The sequence below is a fragment of the Ornithodoros turicata genome, chromosome 2 (assembly GCF_037126465.1).
Source record: "Ornithodoros turicata isolate Travis chromosome 2, ASM3712646v1, whole genome shotgun sequence".
Classification (NCBI taxonomy): Eukaryota; Metazoa; Arthropoda; class Arachnida; order Ixodida; family Argasidae; genus Ornithodoros; species Ornithodoros turicata.
The window spans coordinates 54,931,148-54,956,508 of NC_088202.1; the positions used below are offsets into that span (position 1 = coordinate 54,931,148).

At 47.8% G+C, this 25,361-nt stretch overlaps 1 protein-coding gene and 1 long non-coding RNA gene across 3 annotated transcripts; one reads left to right on the forward strand and one right to left on the reverse strand.

The window, feature by feature from the left end:
- Positions 1-270: 270 nt before the first annotated feature.
- LOC135385435 (papilin-like) lies at positions 271-15,586 on the forward strand. 2 transcript variants are annotated; one of them, XM_064614746.1, is made up of 8 exons: positions 271-336; positions 435-486; positions 4,320-4,435; positions 4,535-4,621; positions 12,667-12,711; positions 14,603-14,761; positions 14,822-15,001; positions 15,054-15,586. In XM_064614746.1, exons 1-8 carry the CDS (start codon positions 300-302, stop codon positions 15,230-15,232), a joined length of 855 nt encoding a protein of 284 aa, XP_064470816.1. In that variant the 5' UTR covers positions 271-299; the 3' UTR covers positions 15,233-15,586. The 2 variants fall into 2 exon arrangements, with proteins under 2 accessions (XP_064470816.1, XP_064470817.1); XM_064614747.1 differs by having other exon boundaries at positions 292-336; positions 438-486.
- On the reverse strand, positions 1,675-21,476 carry LOC135385436 (uncharacterized). The gene is made up of 2 exons (XR_010420407.1): positions 21,444-21,476; positions 1,675-1,889 (listed from the first exon to the last, which is right to left on the reverse strand). It is a non-coding gene; the product is annotated as an uncharacterized LOC135385436 (long non-coding RNA).
- Between the last annotated feature and the right edge of the window lie 3,885 nt (positions 21,477-25,361).

Consider the following 25,361-nt stretch of genomic DNA (forward strand, 5'->3'; position numbering starts at 1 on the left):
CCTCATTTTCTTAGCTGTTCAACAATTCCTATCGCGTTACTCCTCGCTGCATCAGCAGGTATACAGCTATTTTTTATTGGAATTTATAACACGTTTGGTGAAACACCCTGTATGTTCCATCAATTCAGTTCAACATGCTGCATCGCCCTCAAAGTTCAGTTTCTCGATTATCCTATGGAAAGATCAAATCATTCCAGTGCTTGCGGCTGTCATGGCCGTATACAGCTCAGCGTTTTCTCTCATACGCAGCCCTATCAAAATTTCAAGGCGAACGCTGATGTCACCGCGCGTGCGTGATCATGTCTGCCGATCTCCTCATTCGCCGTCAAGAACCGGGTGAGTGACTGATATTTGTTTCGAGCAAGCCGTGGGTGCTTTATCGGCGTGGTCTATGGCTATCGAAATCGTTTCTTCCAATTTGCGTTGCTTTGCAGCAGTTGTGGATGTGTCTAAAGGCATAGCTGTTACCCCGGACCCTGATGGATTGTGAGTATAGAACATACATACATACTGCTCGCGACACGGTTGTCTGAAATCGACTGTCAGTAGTTCTGCAGCCCATATCTCCTTGATAGCCATCGAAAATGTTATTTCAATACTGTATTTAAAAGAGGGCCAAACGCTGCACGTGTTTCTTACTTGAAAGAAATGATCTTGCTACACCCGAAGATTTGAGATGGGATAAACCACGGGGTTCTGATTTCAGACAATCGTGTCCTACTCGTAGACCTGGATCAGCCTCTAGTTAGAATTGTACGTAACTCGTTACCCTGTAACCTGTAATTCGTTACTCATTAACCAGTTACTTTTTTGGTCACGAAGTAACGACTTAGTTACTTCGCCAGAATTGTAACTAATAACGTATTCAGTTACAAAAATCGGTAACCGCTGCCAACGTTACTCGTTACTTTTCTTCGTTTACACTCACCCTCACTCGCCTTCAACATGAACGACATTATCAGTTAGTATGTGGAGATTTCGTAGGCTTCTAACACGTGGTGACCTGTCCTGAATGTTCAGGTCCTGGGAGCCTCTGGTCGACAGCCATTCTTTTGTTGAGTCCTAAGGTGACTTGCATGACGAATACAGCATCGCTATCGGGTCGGGTCATTGACCATGTGAAGCATTCTTGGAAAGGGCCCAAGGATTTTTGTTGTTGTTGTTGTTACCCCACAGCCAGTCGATGGATAAACTAGTCACTAAACTCGACTAAAGCCGGATCCTGAGATGATATTCTCTGGTGATTCACAGCGTTGTGAAATTTGCTCATCTGACCTGTATGACGTACGAGTCCCCGGGTTAAAATCATCATATGCAGCTCCGTGTGTGTCATTAATTCCGTTACAAAAATGAACATTGACTCTGTATAGACTCTTTATTTTTGGTCTATGTATTATATTGATATCATAATGCATTTCTCAGTTTATTGACTTCTGTAAATAGAATCAGTGTGTCCTTCATACAGATTTTATATTGTATATACATGGGTCATAGAAATTCTATTGACCCCCTATTCCAAATAAGCCACCGTGTACGTATTGAGAAGTGTCAATAGACATTATGCAATAGACTCCGTACAAAAGTGCTAAAACGGGTTCGGCAGCTACCATTCGCTACAACCTAGCATAGTTTAGCTTGTGTTTTTGAAATGCAAAAATAAGTACGCCACAGGTATATAGTTACTCGTAGTTTGCTTTATTGCACGTTACACAATGCAGCGTAGCCGCAGATCACTTTCAAGACATACGCTCCTCGGCGAACGGGATGTCGGCGGGAGTAAGGCATTACTCCATTGTTTTGAACCTCGGCCACCACACATTTCCTTTTCTGTTCGTCTTTGTTCTCTTCGGGGACTTCCCATAACGAACAATGAGCGCGGCAGTTTACTACTGAAAGAAAAAAATTACAGGACAGTTACGACTCGTGTAACGCGAAATTCAGCGTCAGCTGTGCGTGTGGTGAAATGAGGCCGGATGAAAGCATGTAACAAATTTATTTAATCGTGATGAGTATTGATTTGTGGTCGCTAAAATGGTTGGCGAGGCTAAAATGGTAGTGGGTTAGCGGATGTCGGTGCCAGAGGTGTGCGTTTGTCCTCACTAACCTCGCCCTCACCTCAATTTTCTGGGAGAAAAATTTTCCTCACCTCACCTCACCTCAAAGAAATTTTTGAGACTTTTCCTCAGCTCACCTCACCTCAAATTTTTTCGACATTTTCCTCACCTTACCTCACCTCAATTTTTTCGAAATTTTCCTTACATCATCTCAACTCAATTTTTTAAAGCTATTTGTGTATTCGATGTGAAGATTGTGTATTCGATGCGCGTTGGCTTTGAGTGACTGCCAATGTAATTGCATATACCTCAAGCGTGAGTGCATACAGGGTGCTGCACGAAACGTGTCATTTGACCATTATAAGAAAACGGCTTAACGGAAAAATATGGGGCAAACAACTTTCTTCTGGACATTTAGTTTGTCACCAAATACAAATAGTTTCATCAATTTGCCATTGAAATACATTTTCGAAATGCTTAGTCAATGTAACGTTCTTCTATTTTTTTTCTTCTTCTTCTTGCTGGAGGATTTGGCCTAGTCAATCACAGAAAACGCTTCGTGGAACGATTGTTATACCCGTAAAAGTTGCGCAGAAATTGAGGTTCAGTTGCGGGTATGCGAATGACGCGCAAAATCGGGCGTCAGATCAGCGGCGAGAGAGGAGGGCAGTCCCCGCCCAGATGAAAGACAGAAGCTGCGCAAAGAAGGAAAGATATCCCGTGTACGCGCGGGAAAAGTTTTCAAGTTTCAAAAGTGCGCGTTCATAAATTTTCCCATAGTTTTCCTTACCTCACCTCAAAATGTTTTTGAAATTTTTCCTCACTTCACCTCAAAATTTTTTAAAAACATTTTCCTCGCCTCACATCACCTCAAAAACTTTTTGAAAATTTTCCTCACCTCACCTCAAACATCACCAGAAAAATTGGCCCTCACCTCACCTCACCTCAAATATCGTGAGGTGAGGGTGAGGAAACCTTCACCCTCGTACGCCCTCGTGAGGGTGCCCACCTCTGGTCGGTGCACCGCGTAAGGTCCAGTTGTTCGGACGTATCACTTAGGCACTAAAAGCACCAAAGTAACCGATGCCCACTTCGAGTACCAACACTATTCTTCAAAGCGAATTCCATGTAAATTGTCGGACCAAATCAAGCACATGTCAATTTTAATTTCGACATGTTTATCTTGGGTCTATAACACCACAGTAACGTAAGCGTAGCTCGTTACTGTCTGGTAACGAGAACGCGTTCCTTTTTGCCACTTTGATAACGAGTGAAGTATTTAGTTCCTTCTTTTCACGGTAACGAATAACGGAATTTAATAATTTTTTGTTTCGGTAGCATCTAGAAGTCTGCCCAGGGACAGATTTAACGGAGGGGCGGGGGGGGGCGACCTGCCCCCCCCCCCCCCATACGCGGCTATGTAAAAACCATATCTCCTGGATGATGCTGTGTCGCAAAGCACGAAATTTCTTGAAGACCGCCCCCCCCCCCCCTCATGGCAGACCCTTAAATCCGCCCCTGAGTCTGCCTCGAGTCTAGCGTGTAGCGTTTGCATGCGTGTTCGGTTAGGAACGGCTGGGATGCGCCTGCAGCTCTTCGTTTCATTGAAGTGACGCTGGAAGTGCATGAGCCGGCAGATAGGTTGGGAACCACATGCGTCCAACTTGCGTCGGGCCTCGACATGTTGAGACAACGCTACATGGTAGATTGATGGTGGCAGCAACGGGAAACGAGGCAACGGGAAAGCTTTTATCTGCCACCGTACTCTCGCTCCGCCCCTAGGGATCCCCACAGCTGGGCGCGCTTCGAACGAACCTCTCTCATGGCCAAAGTTTCCGCTGTAGAATATGATTATCTGTATCCCACATACTCAGCAGCAGTATGTCGCTCTATTTGAAGCCAAGTTTGGACTCTGGACGCGCAAAAATTGCTGGAAGGTGGTCCGGCGCGCCCGTGAGTGCTGGGAAGGACAAGCAAAAGCACTGCGGTATAGTGCGCTTCGAGATTCAAAGAGCGGACCCTCCGAAGCACGCTAAGCTACAGGATCATTGAGGGCGGAGAAAGAATACAGACGGATAGAAAAAATGTTCAGAGTCTGAAGTTTCACATCTGTTATGTGCACTCAGCGGTTCTTCTTCTGGCGCATTTGCCTGAGTGGAAATGCGTTTTCTCGAATCGTAACGCAGACACACATACGGTCTCTTGACAATTTCTTGACGAACACGCTGTTATGTCCTACCGCTTCTGTCACATATGTTGCTACAGGCCACAAGAAATACCCAACGAAGGAAGTCCCGTGAAAGTGTTAATGAAAATAATACTGGCCCTCGTACTTGCCATCTTCCTCGTGCTGGGAGGCCTCACCATGTACGTATATGAAGGTATGGCTGCACAGAAACTTGGGGTAGGTGTACCGTGTAATGCGATAGATGTGCCAGAATTCAGAATCCATGCAGAATAATATATGCTATGGTTTCCAGATGAAGACGACGTTACCGAAAATACACCTCGTAAGACAACAGGTACAAGTTCAAAGGTCCCTCAAACACCGAGCGACCTTACTACTTGTGAGTACGCACCTGTGCTCTGATAATCCAACGTGACGTTTGATGAGGGAACCCGGGAGTTCATGCAAAATGCGTTCATGCATTTTTAATGCGTTCTAACGGATATCCTAACGTTTCTCCACACGTTAGAACTCATAACGACACAATTCTACAATGTCTTTGGGTATCATAAAATTGCATATTTCTGCATATTCTTTCCTGATCGTCACATAATATGACGGTTGCATATTACGTCGTATTTCGGCGACATTTGAACCATTTTTTAACGTTTGCCGTTCCCTTGTTCCACTGCTCACATTATTTTAGAAGGGAGATCATTTGCCGAAATCCCTTTTTCCAGCTACACATCTGAGCTTCTAAGCTGTAAGAGTTGCTACGTGCTACGCGATGACTGGATTCGGCAAGCAAAACTAGCACCGAGGATCAGCTTCTGAACACAGAACATGCGACAAGTAATCAGCGAGTTCAAGCTGTTCTCGATAAAAATAGGGCAATGAAAGTACTCCACCCACCATCTCCACCCACCATCTGAGCGCCGTTCCCGAAGGCAACGAACAGCATAACATAAATAGCATAATTGAGCTGCCCGTGTGTGCGCGCACTTTTTAAAGGGACGGTCGCATCCGTTCCAGTCGATTTCGCAACTATAGTGTCATTTAATTCTTTGCAGATCACTGACCATGGTATCGAATATCCCACGCGAAATACCAATGTAGTTTCCATGTTATTCGACGGAATACATGATAAGAGCAGACGCTGGGTGGTGAGAGTATGCCGGAATGCCCTCTCTGGAAATACGAGAAAACGTCACTCTGTAACCGTCCAATAATGGCATGCCTTTGAGAAAAGGATTGCCGTGTCTGTGCGGGTGTCTCAGAGTTACCGGGCGTTTGGACGTCGCCTTTTGTAGAAGACAGTACAACGGAGGAACAGATGTGACAATGTTTAATGGAAGGGCTAGAGAAGAATGAGTGAAGCACGAGGTGGCGACGTCGTCCTCATCAGGAAAGATGTAACAGACTGCCCCTCGCGAAAAGGCGACATCGGATTCTGGTGTATATTCCATCATCGTGATAGTCATGCGACAATGAGCTCCGATAGGCGATTACGTTCCATTGCTATCCACTTATGTGCTAACGTGAACTGATTGAAGCCAGGATGGTCCTTTGCGCACCAGATGACGTTCCATTGACATGCAAGATCGTATTCTCCGGCAAAGGATTGCGGAGTTCCTGTCCGTTACAGCGTTCTCTTGCTCAGTGTCCTCAGGACATTGCTTTTCAAGTCGAGCGATATGTCGTATTCCGATGGCTCTCCTGCTCAGTGACCCTGGCCAATTGGCCATTTGGCAATTGGCAATTAGTCGTACAACATGCTGGCTGTGCATGACTCGGGTCTAGGTCGTCAGTCATTTTAGACGTGCTCTGTTCGGTTCCTGCTGAGGTAAGAACATCTGGTAGGAAGGCCATATCATCCAGCAACTGTTGCATGAATCGTGTGGAATTGATCGCTTGTAGGTCGAGAGAAAAGTTGGTTGGTTGCAAAACTTCGCATGACACAATATATTTCCTTGTCGTGATCAGTGCAGCGATGGCACAATGTTCAGTCACAGGTGCGTCGTTCGCGAATGCGGTACTGTCATGCACTGCCTCCTGATATTTAGCGTTCTGCTGTTGAGTGACACATGTTACAGTCTGATATGGTATTCCGATCTTCTGAATTCCACTTGTTGAATCGTTGATCTTCGGCACTGAAGTGGTAGCAGATGTCGTGATGAATTCAGCGTTGTTTCTCTTTAGGTACTCGTTGGCGTAGAAAAACGCCGTCAAGATGCTCCTTTGCATTTCGATCTGCTTTCTATATTCGTCTTCAAATTCTTCTTCGTTAAGCATTGGCTCTATTTGACTGTCAAGTTGTTGAATACGCACTTTCAAGTTTTGTAGACGTTCCGTCCTTTCTTTGAAGTCTCGAAAGTCATGACGTTCTTCTGCAGTTCTTCGTCGTTCTACACCGTCACCTCCGCTCGTAGAAGTTAACGTTGATCGATCAGTTGAATCCCCTCCATTTCGTTCGCCTGATTGCTGCCAGTGCCCGCTGCAGTCTTCTAAGTCAGGTCGGTACAGTCGTTAAGGGATGTTCAAACGAAAGTTCGGTATATTCTGCTCACGGCACCACTTTGTAGAAGACAGTACAACGGAGGAACAGAGGTGACAATGTTTTAGTGGAAGTGGCAGAGAGGAATGAGTGAAGCACGAGTGCGCGTCCACGTGCCGTCCTCCTCATCCGGAATGATTTAACACCTTTCCTCGTCTACGCGCCGCCCTCTCACTCCTCCGCTTACGGAGCGACGTCATGCCGCTGGACTTTCTGAAACCGCTGTGGAGAACGGCTTGCGTGAAAAGGAGGACAAAGATCGTGGATGTGGGAGTCAAGGAGAAGTGGACTGTTTTCTTTCTTTTTTTTTTTTGTATTTTTGGGTTTGTTCGATTTCAAGGCCCCGACGTGTGACACTTTGTTTGCTATTAAAACTGAGTCCCACAACACATTTGGTTCTGGCCTTAAACTTATCCATCTTGGATCTGCGTCCACATCTGGTGCCAAAACCTGGGAATAAGCGTCTACCGTTGGAACTAGGCCGATGACCGGGGACGAAGCTGCGGTGGATATGGAACGTCTGGAGGCGAAGCGAACTGTTCTACGTGGCAGAAACACACGCGTCGAAGACGAAGCAAAGGCCTTGGTTGACGTCAAAAGTAACGTAGGCGTAGCGTTAGACATTCCTCATTCTTCTCACGTCACCATGCTCAGCGACATTATCTTGAGATCCTTTCCGTCGCAGACTACCGTAGAGTATCATCGCAAGAGAGTCTCTGCGATAATACTCTACGGCGATACTCTGTGAGCGGCGACAAGGAAGAGACTCCAGAAGAGGAACACCAAACAACCATAATCAGTTTCTTGAAAGTTGAAGTTTAAAGTCGAGAGAGGAGTGGAACTACGAACAAGACAGACGGTCATTGGCGCACGCCTGGCACTCCAGAAAGTGGTCGCAGAGTTCCTTGGGCTAGTGTCATTCAAACCTCCCTTGACCAGGACGTTTGCTCCTTTTGTGGATCCTCGACACACCAGACCGGGCGTTGTGACTCGGATATGAGTCTAGAACGTAAGAAGGACAAGTTAAAATCTGCCAGAAAATGTTTCCGTTGTACTTTTCCTGGACACAGATCTAACGAATGCCACAAGAAGTTGCGATGCTCTCGATGTCAGGGAAGGCATGTTACAGCTATATGCGACCCCAACTGGAAGCCTTCCAAGACTAAAAAAAAAACGGTCACTGAGACCACTACCGCAGTCTATTCTTCCTCGACCGAATCTGGTCGTTCAGGGGCTGTATACCTCCAAACGTTTCGAGCATGGGCGTCGTCCAACGACGATTGTGTGTACGTTAGAGGACTATATGACAGCGGGAGTCAAATAACCTTTATTCGTGATTACGTCGCGAAGAAGCTCAAGTTACCGACGACAGGGGAGTCAGGAAGTCAACATTAACACTTTTGCCAGCACATCTTCCAGCCCAGTGAAACGCAGACTTGTGCAAGCCAAGCTTCGCAGTCAGTACCAGGCGGAAGATATTACGATCGACGCAATAGTGGTTCTGGTGATGTGAAAGGATATTCTCGAGACTCCTAACGAACACCTAACACACTCTGAGGATAATGACATGGATATGGCAGATGCCGTTCTCTTTCCAGGGATTCCGAAGGTGCTGGGCATCTGTGTCCTGATTGGAGGGGACCAGATATGGCAGTTTCTCACAGATCAAATCAAAAGATCCAGAACGAATGAAAGCCTTGCAATGAACTCTAAACTCTGATGGACATTCTTAGACCCTAGTACTGTACGCGGTTTCGTGGCACCACAAACCAATGGGATGATCATTGTGCTTCACGCCGGCGTGAAACCAGAGATGGGTCTCCTTAACGACGACTGGAAAAGGTTTTGGGAGCTGGAGAACATCACGGACGAAGTTCAACCCCCAGAGTATAAGGGTGTCCTGAAAACCTTCGAAGAATCAGTCTCGCTAAAGCGGAGGACGTTATCACGTGCGAGTTCCCTGGAAGACTCTTCAAATTCTTCTCAAACCCAATTTTGACTTACCGAAGACAAGGCTTAAGAAACTGATCGCCACGCTGTCCAGAAATAGAGTTACCTTCAGACTACGACCAAGCCATTCGTAGCTACATACGCAACGGACACGCCGAAGAGCTGCAACGCAAAGAAGACGTTGGGTATTCGGTCGTTAAACCTGAACGCATCTACAACATGCCACATCGTGAAGTGATCAAGGAGCATTCTACCACAGCTAGACTACGCATAGTTTCCGATGCTTCATCTCACACCCGAGGATGCAAGTTCCTAACCGATCACTTGGAGAAGTGTTCAAAATTGCATCCCGACCTGTTGGATGTTCTCATGTGTTTCTGAGTGAAGGCCGTAGGAATGACAGCAGATACACAGCAAGCACACTTGCCGAACAGAGTAAGCCAAGAAGATCGTGACGCACTCAGTTTCCTTTGGTTCTATGACCCGCCAGATCACCCTTGTGTAACGAGCAAAGTTTTAGAGCGGCGTATGAAACCAGTGCCATTTGGGACCACTGCTGGTGCTTTTCTCCTCTCGGCCACTCTGCGTCATCATTTGTCCGCACGGCAACGTTACAACCAGACTGCAGATATCATGGCCCAGTCTTTTTACGTGGACGACCTTGTCTTTGGAGCGGATTCCACGATCGAGGCTCAGCGGTTATGCAAGGAGCATCCTCGATGAGGCAAAGATGGAACTAAGGAAATGGTCATAAAACTCTGCGGAGCTGCAAGAAAGATTCAAACATAATGGAATCGACACTCCTGGTGCTTCTGCCGGTTCCAAAGTAAAAGTTCTTGGGATTATCTTGGGATTATTTGAGACACCAAAGATGACTGACGTAGGACGTATTACAAGCTTCATATTAACAACGGCGAAATGAAACGAACAGTGTTGCAAGCGATAACGAGGATTTTTGATCCTTTGGGATTTCTGAATCCATTCACCACAACTGTTATACTACTGTATACTGTTAAACACAACAAAAATACTGTTTCAAGATATATAGAACGAGGAGATCGACTGGGACGAGGAAATACCAGAACGAGCTCGAGACGCCTGGGAGCGCTGGTGGGCAGAAATTCCAGACACAGTGGTGGTGAAGGTTCCTCGCTGCATTTTCTCACCAGGAACGCCTGATTTCCAAGTCTATATATTTTGCGATGCGAGCGAGCGAGCTTATGGATGTGCAGTCTATATACGCTTCGGCAACGACAAGGGCAATGCATCATCCAGACTTCTTTGCTCTAAGGCACGAGTTGCACTTTTGAAGCAATGAGCTCTGACGCGTCTGGAACACCTAACAGCTGTGATTGGAGTTCGAATACAAGGTTACCTACAGAGGGTCTATGTGGTCTGACTCGTCAATTGTTCTGGCCTGGATTAGGAGAGCGAGTAAGCACTGCAAGACCTTTGTTGCGAACCGGATTGAAGAAATTCAGACCAGCAGAAACAGCAATGCAATGAATCATGGCCCCACTTCTGAAAATCCTGCGAACCAATTAACCCGTGGCATATCTACGACAGTGCTAGGCATCCACCTTATGGTGCAAAGGGCCCGTATGGCTTACTCAATAAAGGGAGTTATCGACACATCCGCATCGAAGCGCCGAGGGTGAAGCTGTTCTAGAGGAGAGTCGTCTTTGTACGGCAAATATACTCATTGTCAGCACAGTGTGCCCTATTCTGGATCTCAGCCGTTCCAGCCAGCTCACTAGAGTTGTTCGGATCACCGCATGGTTGATGCGTTTCATAAGGAATCGTCGTGCACAGAACGAGGAGACTGCAGCTCTGATCACTGCGGATGAGTTGCACAGAGCTGAGTCGGCTTAAAGTGGGTCAGGAATCTGCGTTTGCTCAAGAGATCTCCCCGCTCGAGCGTAAAGAAAGTATTCCGAGCTCATCTCGGCTACGACAACTGCATTCATTCTTAGATGATGACTCAGTGTTACGCCTGCAAGGTCGTCTACAGGAAGCTGATCTAGACGAAGAAAAGAAGCATCCCATTCTCTCACCACATGACCACCGGATCGTAGAGTTACACGCTATGGGAATTCATCGTTATTCTACATCGCCGCGAGAATGCTATGCTGGTCGATCTACGAGAGCATTACTGAGTGCTACTGGCCCAGGCATTACTCAAAAGAATTGTTCATCAGTGCGGACGCTGCCGCAGATTGAATTTAAGGTCCATGTCCGCTCCAGTCGCTTCACTTCCTCGAGACCATGTATGTAGAGCCAGTCCGTTCAGCATCACTGGCCTGGACTTTACGGCTCGGCTTTCCGCTAGGGAGCGAACAGCTGAGATCAAGGTGCACATTTCGCTCTACACCTGCGCACTTACCAGAGCGATTCACCTGGAACTAGTCCACGAGCTATACCGGATCATCTCTGCTGGCGCTACGTCGTTTCATCTCCCGAAGAGGGTTTCCAGATGTGATCTATTCGGTTAAAGCTCCAAGTTTCAAACGAGCGTCAAAAGAGCTTAAAAACCTGCTTCAAGTCGTGGCAAGTTCAAGACTACGCAGCATCCCTCCGCATCCACTAGAAATTTATCATCGAACGTGCCGCGTGGAGGTTTGGCTTTTGGGAAATATTGGTTGGCAGCGTTAAAGTAATTCTACGCAATACCCTCGGACGTGTCTCACTTACCGCGCAGGAGCTGAACACACTTTTGACAGAAGCGGAAGCGGTAATAAACTCTCGCCCCATCACGTATGGAGATGCCTATGATGCAGTAGACAAAGTGCTAACCCCTGCATATTTTGTCGTCGGAAATTGGTTAAACCGTATTCCGCATTCGCCACCGCTGACGCCTTCTGCCTCCGGCAATAATGGCTCTGAGTACGGGCGTAGAATGAAATACTGCCAGCAACTTGCCGATAAGTTTTCAAAAAGGTGGACAGATGCATACCTCTGAGACCTACGAGCAGCGTACGAATTTCCAGGACAAGAGGGTAATTCCATTAAAGAAGGGGCCATAGTAATAGTAGACGACATCCGGAACTCTCCGAGACCGCATATCGCGGTCGAGATGGCAATATTCGAGCATGCCGGATCAAGTTGGCCGACGGAAGCGAACTTAGGCGACCAGTGCAGCTTTTGTACTCACTAGAAATTAGCTAAGCTCATCGGGGGGGGGGGGGGGCGTAGTGTGTGGAAAACGGTTTGTGTGAAAAGGAGGACAAAGACGGTGGGTGCGGGAAAAAAGGACGAAGTGGACTTTGGGTTTTTGTTTTTTACTTTTCTTGTTTTTGGGAGGGTCGATTTCAAGGCCTCGACGTGTGACATTTCGGTTGCTATTAAAACTGAGTCCTGGAACGCATTTGGTCCTGGCTTTGAGCTTATCCATCTTGGATCAGCTTCCACAGCCGCGGAGGCAGAGCTGATATTTAAAATTGGTTTAGTTACTACCTAAGCACTTTTCGGACGAAAAAAATAGCCAGGTAGACTGTTGGCCGATGCCAAATATACTGGTATCTGTTTCATAGATGGGTTTCCGGATGCAACCGTCCCTTAAAAACCTGAGCATAGCTATGGTGGCATACTGCAATGGCCAACGAGGAATGCCTCGGTGTGCATGCCCCCCCCCCCCCCCCGATGTGCACGGGTAAACTCCATATGCCAATAAGGAATGTGCATTTTCATTTGTAGACTTTCTTTTTTACAGAACCGGGTATTTGCACAGCTCTAAGGTAAGCAAAAGCTTCCGGAGCAACATTTCCGGTACCATGATATTTCCGCATATTTTGTGCATTTTTAGACTTTTCGCGCCGCGTGTTTGCACGCATATTTTGGAAGATTTCTGTGCATAAACTCCCGGGCCCTATTGATGAGCATTGCTTGACTTACTGATCTGATCCACTCGATTTAGAAAACTTAGTACGAGATTCTTTTAACAGCATCGCCTGCAAACGTGAGTCAACGTGCAGCCTATGAAGCTGATGGTACGTAGTAGCTGCATGCATCTCCGGATTATTATTACTCAGTCATTGGAGACACATAGCGAATGTAGCGAAGATGATCTACGGTGTCTAAATCATGCGGCAAGATGGCATTGTCGCATACGCGCCGCGGTTTTTAACCATTCTAGTGAATAGAGAGCTTTAATGCTTCCTACGCTATCGTCTTCGCGCACGTAAGGGGTACCGTGGTTGTCCTGCACAATGCGCGAAGCTCTCTCCCTACGTTTCGCGCGGCATCAAAACCACCAACGCTTTCCCTTACGTATGCAAAGGCGATAGCACACGATGCATTAAAGCTCACTGACGAATACGGACTAAAAAAAATAATATTTAGTGTGCAAACACCGTCGAACACCGCGGTTCCATGAGTTTTTCAAAGAAACCGCAAAACTACAGGAGCATGGAAGTGACTCCCATTTTTGATTTTTCGCTGCGGAGTGTTCTGCAGCGAATAAAATGAGCTCCCTGGAAAGAACGATGAGCGCAGGTGACTTACAGAGCACGCGCAAGGCGATGTTCCGCACACCTTTAAAAAATATCCTCTCCTCGTGGAAAGAGCGCATCGCCGAGAGAGAGGACGTCGTGACGTATCATGGGCTCCGGCATGTGACCAGTGACGCACAGCAGCACAGCTCAAGCATGTCTGAGCTACATTATTCATGTAATTCTACGTCACGCGAGGCTAGTATCTGTCGTCCGCTCTGCTCCGACTATTTTTGGAAATTCGATGGCGCGGTGAGAACACACCGCAGCGCGAAAATATTTTGCATGGCTACTCCTGGAGGACGACTTCACGGATGAGGCAGGGTTTCCAGCCATGTTAAATGTCACTTCTATGCTCCTTAAGTTCGGATTCCCCAGGAGTAGGAGACACCATCAGAGTTGGCGTCTGTCGCCTGGCAACGGCACGAGCGTATCGGCTCTTGAGCCCACGCTGGAAGTGTCGCAACAGCTGTGCTGCCAGAGTCTGCTGTCACGTCTGCCAGATTGCACGTCCTATGACGCCATGCTTCTCAAAACGAAAAATTAATTTTAATCACACCTCCCTGGAATGGATTCCAATGGCAGAAATTCGGTTACGTCCTGAAGACACTAGATTTACTCCGCAGGGCCACTTAAGCTCCAATAGAGCCAATAAAGAAAGTGAATAAAAGGTAAGCCAGTGCAGAAAGGTGTACCGCGTGTTTATTGCTACCAGCTCTACAGCGCAGGAGTTTAAGCAGCTGACTGGCGCTACACCGCCGAAGATTATTCCAGGATGTAGTGCTTTACCTGGCCAAACCCTGTGCTGTGTCAAGTTGCACAGGTTTATTCTCGAAAGAAAGATACACAGTTGTGCGAGTTACCTGACTCATCATTATATTGTTCATCTTATTACTGAAAAGAATGACAATTAACCGGTTAGAAGCGTGAATAATTTAATTACGAGACTTTCGTGCAGTAGTCTGCACTTCTTCACGTAACAAAACACATGGTACAGCGAGACATCTACATGGTCAACTCATGAAAAATGTGGGGGAGGAGAAAAAGAGAGGGAGAAAGTGGGCAAGGGCTATACAAAAACCTCAGGTGGCAGATGGCTTAAGAGGCACAACGTTTGGGGAAGCTGTTTAACCTTGCAAAGCCAAATGAAACGTCCAAAGAGACAATGCAAGAAGTTAAACAGAGACACGGACAAGAAACGACAACACACGCAGAACACTTCCTAAGAGATTAAATTATTGGGGCTGGAAGTAACGAAACGTGGCACATGCACACTAACCGGTTAGTCGTCATTCGTTTTACCTTCTCTCGCGGGATTGTCATTTACTTTTTATCTACGCGTATTCTTCTTATACGACTTCAATCAACTATGTTTCTGTCATTGCTAAAGGAATATGTCACGAAGTAGTGTTAATGGACTGTAACAAGGCAAGCCATGACGTCTGGTACCCAGCTGGTGCAGACTGTTACCAATGGAGACCAGAGACGCAGTGCGCCAATAGTGTCGACAGTTTCAGGACTGACGGTGACTGCTTGTCTGCTTGTCTAGGTGCGTTGTCACTGACAAAATGTATCAAGTGTATTCAAAACGACATCCATACGTGTGCAGATGGCTGGTGTTCGACCGTTGAGCGGTGGACTGACTTGCGGAGGTGCTTGACAGCTGACAAGCTTCATCCGTGGTTTTACGCTGATGGACGATGTCATCGCCTCAACGACTCGGAACTTGTCTGTCTAGAAGGAACAAACCGCTTTACCGATGAGGAACAGTGCAGAGATGCTTGTCTAAGTGAGTACAGCATGTTCACTTCGGTGTTGTTCAATGTCCTGGGCTTTTGCAGGAGGACCTGGTGAGAAAATATGCACGAACCTCGTCCAGATGAGTCAGAAAGCATGCGCCGAAGAAAAAGCGTTCCCTTATATCTTTTACCCAAATTCCAGGACGTGTGCCCCTATCTCCATCTGTGCAAACACTTCGTTTACGTCCTATGAGGACTGCAAGCGTCGATGCTTCCCATAATGCTTTTATTTGTATTCCTATATTGCAACCGGCGAAAAGTTATGCCGTATGCTCCACTAGTATAAATCCATGAATAAAAGCTTCCATAACGTATCATACCGTGAAAGCTGATGACAGAACAATATGCTCCCCCTGAAAAGTCACTAAACTCTTTGGCACACTAGCAAACGCGTAAGAAATGCGACGGCGGTACAGCAGACGAAGGACGGTGCCTGCGCAGTGACAGTACACACTTTGCATAAAGAGCAATGGCAAACCCGACCATAGGTTCCAATGGACGTCGTGCAGAAACACGTAACTCTGACCATCCTCCAGAACACAGCCGACGTAGATACTAGCGCCGCATGCGGTACTCATAAGCTAAACCTAGCCAGCGCTGTGCAAAGTGTCAAGCCATGTCATAGCCTTGAAATCGTGTAGTGCATCGGGGGTAATAAAGATATCTCTTTAACGACCTTCTATGGGCACTGAGTTTGTTTCTTCGAGCCCTATACGTTGTTGTATCGTACTTCATTAAAGTAGCGTGCAAGGACAGACTATGCTCTGAAGCATGCTTCATTCATCAAGCTGTCCATGAGAAGCCACCATGCACAATATTTTTGTTGTGCGGTGTGCTGTTCACCTCAATTAAATTTACAAAATCACCCTGAAAAAGCAGCCATGAGGGTTGCGGAGTGACCTTGGGGGCTCGCGGCCGCCTATGTATGCATGCTGGCCGCCACAGAAGGTGGCGAAGAAGAGCGCTGCTGATTGATCGTGGGTCGCCTGAACGGAGCAGCCATGCCCGCTTAAGCAGGGTTCGCGTATGCATTTGGCATCTGGAGATATAGAGTGCGTATAAACGGCATTCGCGGAGAGATCATTCGTTCCCTCACAAAGTCGAGCTTTGGCAAATCAGGGCGGATAGACATAGCCTTCGCACAGTTTCGAGTGCCGGAACCTTTCCGGCGCTCAGTGAACGTAACGTAGATACGTCGAGCGAACGCGAAACGGGGTCAGTTTAGCGTCGGGTAGGAGCTCTGTAATTGTAGTACGGAATAAATGCTAATAACAACCACCTCTTTCTAATCCAATTTCAATCCTATTCTAATATTCTAAGCCAAAATCCAGTTATAATCCAACACAATCCAGTTCTAATCCAACCACTATCCAGTTCTAATTCAAATCCAACACAAGCCAATTCCAAAGCCATCTGATTGGTCGCCTTTAGCTCCGCCCACTTCATGTTGATTGGTCTATGCCAAGCCTACTGATCGCTGGTTGGTCGACTGTAGCTCCACCCCTTTATGCTAATGAGCTGGCTTGGCTCCGCCCCTTCACGCTGATTGGTCCATGCCAAGCCCACTGATGGATGGTTGACCGTAGCGCCGCCCCTTTATGCTAATGAGCTGGCTTATGCTAATGAGCTGGGTCGCGCCTTTGTATGCTAATGAGTGGTCCCCTTCGCGCTGATTGGTCCATTCCAAACCCACTGATCGATGATTGGCTGGCTTAGCTCTGCATCATTATGGTAATGACCTGGCACTGCTCCACCCGCCTCACGATGATTGGTGCATGCTAAGCCCGTGGCTCTGATTGGTCAATTCTAAGCCTACAGATCGCAGATTGGCTCTGCACACTTTCTACACTTGACCTCATTGACCCACAGACGGCGGCGCGCTCGGCAGCGACCCCGCTGCGGCTCTATCGTAGATGTCCAAACTTACCTCGTTAGAGCGCCACCAGATGGCGCGGCTCAGGTGCATCAACTCCACATGATTTCACTTCGAGGCGCCACACGAGCGAGAGAACTTCGTCGAGATATGTTGCCACATATCACGCTCCTGTTTCACCACAAACAAGTTGCGGGACATCATACACGAAATCTTGGACGAGTACCTGTCGGCTTACAGGGAGCAATCACTGCGCGACCTTCAGGAACTATATCAGGAAGAAATAAGAATCCTGGAGACGATCATCAATCGTGCTAGGAGCTATGGATAAAAATGCATAAAGATGCATCACACCTCGCTACACAGTCTGCTCAAGTTATTCCACGATGCGCATGCAGTTCCAGCACCCCGCTCGAATTCTCATCTCCAGCGCGTCCATGTGTGGCAAGACAGTGCTCACGCAGACTATAATGAGTTATTTAGCATTCCACCGCAGAAAATACTCTACGTACGAAAGTATGCAGCCGGATGGTAAGAGGATTTCGACGGCGTGGAGTTTATGGACAGGATACCCACAGATTGGGATGAACAATATCCCACTCTCATAGTTATTGACGATCAAATTACAGAAAATGGGGTTCTGTCGGAGGTAGAGTGGCTGTTTGCGCGTGGTAGCCACCATAAGAATGCGTCCGTGATCCTGATCACGCAAGCCTTGTTCTATCACAATGCCACTTTTCGAACGATATCCCTGAACGCCAGTTATATCGTATTGTTCCGAAACGCTCGTTCCGTAAAACAGATCGAAACCTTCGGACGTGAAGTATTCGGGAAACAGGGGCTCTCCTATTTCCTCGACACATATAACCAGGCGACGGAGAAGGCGCACGGTTATTTCACTCGCTACACCTCGGTCCCGTAGCCTACGAACAGGTATTTTACCTCACGAACGGCAATTCCTGGCAATTCCGCCCACGAAATGACCGATCTTAGAAGACATCTCACGCTCCTCAAAGCATTGGCCACCAGCAAACCGGCCCACCGTGCAGAGTTACTTAAAGAGCTCAGCTGTGACGACATTCAAATATCTTTTCGGAAATCTGTGTGAACATTCTACGCGGAAATATCCCACTTTCGACGAAACTTCATAAAAACTTCAAGAAACACAAAAAAATCATCCGCTTCCTGACTTACAAGTCACTTCATAAGTGCCCCCAGCAGTTGAAGAAATATATTAGGGGACAACGAGGTTGTCTCATTCCCATACTTCCACTGTTCCTCTCAGGGCTCTCAAGTCTCGTGGCGGGAGTCGCTGGGCGAGCGATATCCAAAGCCATCGGTCATGGCTCCTAGAATAGAAGTTCTAAAATCCAACGATTTGGACGATGTAAAAGTGGGCAAAATACTGGAAGCCCTCTATTACTTGCTCAAGCGCGCTCACTATCATCATCCTCCTCCTCTGGAACCCGTCCATTCGGCACCGAAACCAGAACCCAATCAATTCGATTTTAATCTTCTACCTTCCAGCGTTGATAAAGCGCCCGCGAAATCTGTGCTAAAAGAATTCAAAAAAGTTTTCACCTGGCAGGCAGATAATGTTCTAGTATATACAGTGAACCCTCGTTAATATGACCCCCGATAATCTGACAAACGCGCTTTACGACCATACTCCTGGGGAACAATGCAGTGAAACCTCTGCAAATTCGCCCCGTTAATATGACACTTCCGCATATGAACATTTTCAGGAACGACCATGGTCATAATAACGAGGGTTCACTGTAGAGGGAAGCGAATCAACCGCTCAAACATTGTGGCTCTCGTGAGCTACACAAGGGTGGCAAGCTGGGGTAGTTGGTTCAAGTTCAACGTGGTGTTCATTGTAGCCAAAACAGACACACACTCAGACAGAGAACACACAACACAAACTGCAAACTCTCAACTAAACTTTAATGGCAGTGCACAGACAAATTTAAACAGTCATAGACAGAAAAAGAAGCAGATAACAATCGGGAAAGGCACCAAGGTAGAACAAGATCTAAGGACATGAGTCAGACAAGTTCGGGTACACGTGCCCTCAGGATATCAAGGCAAGAGCTAGTAAGGGCAAGAGTGAACGAAAGGTTATTTTATAAACTGAGGTATTCCAGCTCCGCTTGGGACAGGCCTATGGAAGGCTGGCTTACACAATTGTCTGCGCTTCTCTTGATAAGTGAAGCTTCCGCGATTTCCCGTACCTTCTTGTCTTTGAACCTGGCCACAATCAAAGTTCTTTCAAAAAAGGGGGCACAACCGTACCTTGAACAATGCACTGCTAAGTAGTCTGACAGCTTGGAATTAGATACAGCAGATCTATGCTCAAGAAGCCTTATATTTATGCACCGCCCTGTCTGTCCAATGTACTCACGTCCACAGGAGAGAGGTATATTGTACACGATTTGTCGCCTGCAATCAACAAAACGTTGCTTGTGTGCAATCGTGCACTGATTGCCGTCAGTTTCTTGGTTTATTCTGCAGCATAGGCTTTGCAACTTTATCGGTGCCGATATCGCAACTGGAACGCCGTGCCTAGCAGCAACATTTTTTAAATAGTGTGAGAGTTTGCAGTTTGTGTTGTGTGTTCTCTGTCTGAGTGTGTGTCTGTTTTGGCTGCAATGAACACCACGTTGATCTCGTGAGCTACTTAGCACGTCGTAGTGCGCTCATCAAGAAACCCAGTTGGTACAAAAATGTATCGAAAATTATAAGCGCTCTGAAAATGCACTGAATTGCTCGCTGGAGCAAATATGGGGCCCTATAGAAAGATCAAGGAGAAAGGGTTAGGTGGAGTGGATCGGTACGGGCGTTATCACAAGCTCACGCGCAGAGAAGCCATCGAACAGCTGAAAAAAGAAGATGCTTACACCCTTCACAAGCCAGTGAAGAAAAAATTTAAGCGGCGCTTCATAATCGCAACTCACGTGAGGGATTTATATCAGGCGGCCCTTCTGGATATGCATAAATATCAGAAATTTAACAAGGGCCACAAGTACATCTTAACGGTCATAGATACGCTATCGAGGTACCTGTACATGGTCCAAAAGCGCCCGCAAGACGTAAAGAAAGCTTTCCAACGAGTTTTCCGTCATGGAATTCTGAAGAATCTCCTCACCGATCATGGAAGCTAATTTTGGGGTTCCCCCATTCGTCAGTATTTTCTGTCGCTACTAAATCACTATACAACACAAAGTGGAATGAAGGCAGCCTCCTGTGAACGCGTACAGAGAACAATTAGAGAAAGAATAGCCAGACATTTCACTAGTACGGGGAAGTTTAATTATATCAACGCGCTGCCGAAGCTCGTGGCCGACTATAACGGCTCGGTACATTCAGTCACGGGCGAAAAGCCGAAAAACGTGAATGCCGGGAATGAAGTAGCTCTGTTCAACAGATTGAATCGTAACACGACCCCGCGCGAGAGCAAGTATAAAGTAGGGGACCAGGTTGGGCTCGCGTTACATCGCGGCGTGTTCGCCAAAGGCTACGATCAAAGGTGGACAGCCGAAGTGTTCAAGGTGTCGCGAACGAGAAGCACCGATCCACCCGTAGTGTACGCGAAAGATTCGACGGGAAAAGAAATACTGAGATCATTCTACGAGCAGGAATTGCAGCCAGTCCACCATCTTTCCTCGTATGATAAGCGACTCATATCCGCGGTGATTAGAAAGAAGAAAATTAACGGGGTATTGCACTACTTGGTTCGTTGGTTCGGGTACGCCAAAGATCACGATTCTTGGGTGCCCGCCAGCAATGTCAGAAAATGAATTTTACGTGTATCTGCTCTCGAACGCCAGCATGGACCTGCACCCGTCCAACACACTGAACGACATCACGATCGCATAAGCCGCTACACCTGGATGATTCCCAAGCAGCAAAATGTACTGAAAGTCGGGTGCAATAGGGGTGGACGGGTAGGTGAAAGGCCTTGCGCAGACTCGTGAAACTAAGGAACATCGATAAGACACATACCGTCCACCCCTATTGCACTCGACGTTCAGTACATTGTGCTGCTTGGGTTCGTACGTTGTCGGTCTAGAGGGAATTTCCATTCCCAACAGCTTCCTGTACGTGAACCAAGCACCGGATAACCTGATAACGCTATCAACGGAGAACGGGCAAACAAAACAGCTCACGTTCGAAAACACGGACACACTATTGAATAAAATATTCCCTGAATATGGGATAGAGTGGACTTACTCGGAAGATCACTACGTGTTTAAGCTCCCATCGCGCGTGCGCTCGGTGAAATTAATCGATTAACCGGTAATAATTAACCGCTGCATCTCGCTTTTGGAATCGCCGACATCGATGGAGATCATCTGGAGGGCGGCAGAGTACGCAGGACCCCAAACGTGTTACCGCTTGCGGAGGAAAGAGTCGTTATTAGGCGAGTTCGTCGCGTGATACTGATCAATAACGATCTAATTTTGGAACCCCGATCGCTAATTACCGACACATTCAACGAATTCTTCAGAGCGACGAACGATACAGAATCAAGGGTGGAATACAAAGACAACACTTACTCGCTCTCTCTCCCGGCGAATTTCAACTTGCCAACCGAGTTTCTGGACCTCATTCAGGTGAAGCACATCCACGTTGAAGGATCCCGAAAGCGCATCACATATAGTGAAGACGTACCGCATTCACATAAACACTCGAGAGACGGAAACTCGGTGCATTTCACTTCCACCAAATTACTAGAAACACCCGAAGCTCTCGTGAGCGCCGTCAATGAGCGTCTGCAACCCGAGGCTTCCCTCGCGTACGGTGCATGGGCGAGGATGTGTTTGCTGAGCTTGCGAGAAAACGTGTCGCTTACATTATCCGATTACTTTGCGTACCTACTGGGTTTCGGCGCGAAAACCGTATTTACCGAAAATGATACTGGTGCCGACGAAGTGAGCATAGATCATCCCATTAACTGTATTATGATATGCACGGATCTCGTCACGCCCTCCGTGGTTGGAAACGGGTGTCATCCGATACTGAAATTAATTCCATTCGTTTACGATAGAACGAAAGAGTAACTGAGTTTCAGCTTTCTTCCCGTTCAGTACTATAAGTTAGTGCAGCGCGAAATTTCTTCAATCACCGTCTCTATACGCGACGACACGGGTCGCAAGCTACCGCTACAAAATCGCGGTACCAAGCGGTACCAACCTACGGATTTGGCGTTCCGACGGTATACAGGTCGCACCTGTACCAGAGGGGAGGCAATTTCTTTTTTCCCCAGGCGAAAATCTGGACTGGTCCCAGAATGGTTCCAGTTGAATCTGGACTGGTTCCAGTTGGATGTTTGATGGTCCCGGAATGGTTCCAGTTGAATGTGGATGGTCCCAGCTGGATTCCCAAGTGGGGTGGCTGGTTCCACTTTGGTGACATCAGTGGTACCACTCTGGTCTCAGATGGTTCCAGAAGTTCCAGCTGGAGCCTCACAGGTACCATTTTGTTCCCAGAATGGTCGCTGAGACTCCAAGTTGGGCAGCTTCCCAGCTTCCCCCTTTGAGATTTAATCTTGTCCACACTTGCCATGTTTTGTTTGTTCTATTACTCTAATCTATTTTAGCACAGGCATGGTCTCTTTTTATTGCTGTTTATCCAGGTGCGCGCGTCTGCGAATGCTGAACTCCAATTCGTGCACATTCTCATCTGAGGTGAATATCATAACATATTAAGTACCAGAGAAATGTAAAAAAATACATCTCAACAACAACAAAAATTAAGCTAAATACTAGAAGAAAGACAACAACAAAAAAAGAAAATGTAATTGCAGAGGCTGATGCAATGTGAAGACGCCACGGCAATTCAAACTTCAAACGGCGAGAGCCGAGAGGGAGAGGAGAGGGCGAGAGGCGAGAGGCGAGCGAGCGAGCGAGAGCGAGAGTGGCAGTTGGAAGTTAGAACGCTGGCGCCCACAGCTCCCCATAGAGCCCATAGTTTGAGATAATTCAGGCAACACTGGACATACGACCAATGAAAATGCGTCGTGATGCCTAGCAGCCAACCAATCAGCAACCTCTCAGTTTGGCTCGGCTTTCGGCCGGCCCTGGCTGCCATTGACTTCTTCTGGTTTTCATACCTGGCGCCCGTTATTCCAAAATAGCTAAGACATTTTTGATAGGCGAAATACATATTTATTGATGCAACGTATAAACTCAAATGCTTGACTCATATATTCACCGTGCGTACAGGACGTTTCGTTCCTTGAATAGACAGCAACCAAACCAAGTTCGAACTTGCAAAGCACACATACAGTCTACCTCTTCTTCTTCTTCTTCGTCTTTCTCCGCAGTGGCGCATAGCACGGGGCAATTGGCCACGGATCGTGACATGAGGGCCCAGTTAATGATGGTTACGTGAAGCGATGAGAGGATGAGATGAATGAAATGACTGAATAAAAGATGAGCGGGGGAATGGAATGGCGACCTGACAATCTACCAAAAGACAGAATGGAAGATGCCGACAGTGGAACATCGTGGGCACGGAGCGGGACGGCTAGGAACATGGCGCGTTGGGATGAGTAGCGCGAACAGTGGAGAAAAAAGTGTTCAATAGTTTCGTCTTGCTGGCAGTAGGGGCAAAGAGGAGAGACAGAGCGGCGAATTCTATGGAGGTAGTAGTTTAGTTGGATGACGCGACAGCGAAAACGCGTGAGCAGAACCTCCATTCGCCGCGAACCACAAAGGAGAGGGTTCCAGCCAAATTCCAGGTGCGCTAGTTCAGGCCGCGCGCGGAGCTGCTGTTGGAGGGCAGCAGCTCTACGGAGGCTGTCGAACCTTTTGTACATTGCGTATAGAACCGTAGGAATGAGGGGTAGAACAGCGAGGTGAGTAGATGCGACGGCGGCACGCGCAAGAGAATCCGCGACTTCGTTAGCGGGAAGCCCACAGTGGCCGGGAACCCATGTCAGAACAATTTCATGGATGAAGGAGGGAGAGAATGCGAGAAGCAGGTCACGTTCATGCGAGCTCCGGCCACTGTCCAATTTGGAGACTAGGGACAAGGAGTCGGTGAAGAAGCAGACTAGACTGTGCGAGGACGGCACGGCCTGGAGCGCCATCAGAAGGGCCACTAGCTCTGCAAAGTAGATCGGGATGTAGTCAGGGAGGCGGATGCTCCTGCGCACGCTCATGGATGGTATGAAGAAGCCAATGCCCGCTTTCTCGTTTACGACAGAGCCATCGGTGAAGATCGCAAGGTGAGAGGAGAGTGAACTAACGTGACTGTCGAGGAGCGCGGAGAGGACTGCAGGGGGAGAAAGGTTGGCGCGACCAGGGTTGAATAGGGGCACGACGCGGATACTGATATCCGGAGCGGGAGCAGCGGGCGATGGAACCAACCTGGATAAGCTGACCGGCATCGCATAGAGCTGGAGGATCGGGTAGATCCTGGGGGTCCAGCGGAGGGCGCGGAAGGACGCGATACTGGTGACGCGGAAGGCAACGCGAAGGAAGTGCTGACTAGAGAAAAGAAGTAAAATACAGCGGAGGGTTAGGGTGTTGAATCGGGAGGACAAAGGAATAACGCCACTCTCAGCATAAAGGTGCGATATGGGTGTAGTGATTGGTACGCCCAGACAGAAGCGCAGCGCCCTGCGTTCGAGCAGCAGAAGAGGTCGAAGCTGCGTTTGCGGATGACTGGAAAAAATTGGACAGCCAAACTCCAGGATAGGGCGAACGTACATCTTGTAAATATGCAAGAGCACCGGACGGCGGAGGCCAGATCGCGTGTTGCTGAAAGAGGCCAAGAAGTTAGGGCCCGGGTAGCCCGGCCCGTGATGTAGGTAACATGAGCCGAAAGGCTGTAGGACGCATCATACCAGATCCCTAAATACTTTAGTTTGGGAACCTGGGGAAGAGCAGAGCTGCCGAGCAGCAATTCGTACGAGACGGAAGCCGGAGTTCGCCAAAGGAAAGAAAGGACTGCCGACTTTCCAGCGTTTATCGAGAGGCCGAGGGATAGAAGCCAAGAATTTAGCGTATCAAGGTAGTGCTGGAGCAAGGCTTGCAGCGCGCGCGGAGACGACGCCGACGCCAGAAAGGCAATATCATCTGCGTACACGAGAGTCACAATGTCAGGGTGAAGCGGCACGGAGCGTAAGAAGAGATTAAACAAGAGAGGTGAGAGGATACATCCCTGCAGAACGCCCCTGCACTGCCGATGCTGAGACGAGGAGTACGAGCCATCCGAGCAAACGAACATGCGGTTTGACAGAAAGCACTTAATCCAGCGGCCGATGTAAGGAGGAAGAGCGAGGGAGTCCAGCGAGGAAAAAAGCAGGGACAGCTCGACGGAGTCGAACGCCTTCGCGACGTCCAGTGTGACTAAAGCAGTATACTCAGAGAGGAGCCTCGCCTTCGAGAGGTGGTTGTTGATGGCCACGTGGGCTATCCAGATAGAGCTTCGTGGGCGAAAGCCGATCTGAACCGGCGAAAGCACAT

What these genes read in the sequence shown, in the direction of transcription:
- LOC135385435 (XM_064614746.1), top strand. Translation starts at nt 300, where the DNA reads ATGTCTGCCGATCTCCTCATTCGCCGTCAAGAACCGG. An exon ending in CACCATGTACGTATATGAAG is followed by an intron (nt 4,436 to 4,534) that starts GTATGGCTGCAC and finishes TATGGTTTCCAG; the next exon opens with ATGAAGACGACGTTACCGAA. An exon ending in CTGCTTGTCTGCTTGTCTAG is followed by an intron (nt 14,762 to 14,821) that starts GTGCGTTGTCAC and finishes ATACGTGTGCAG; the next exon opens with ATGGCTGGTGTTCGACCGTT.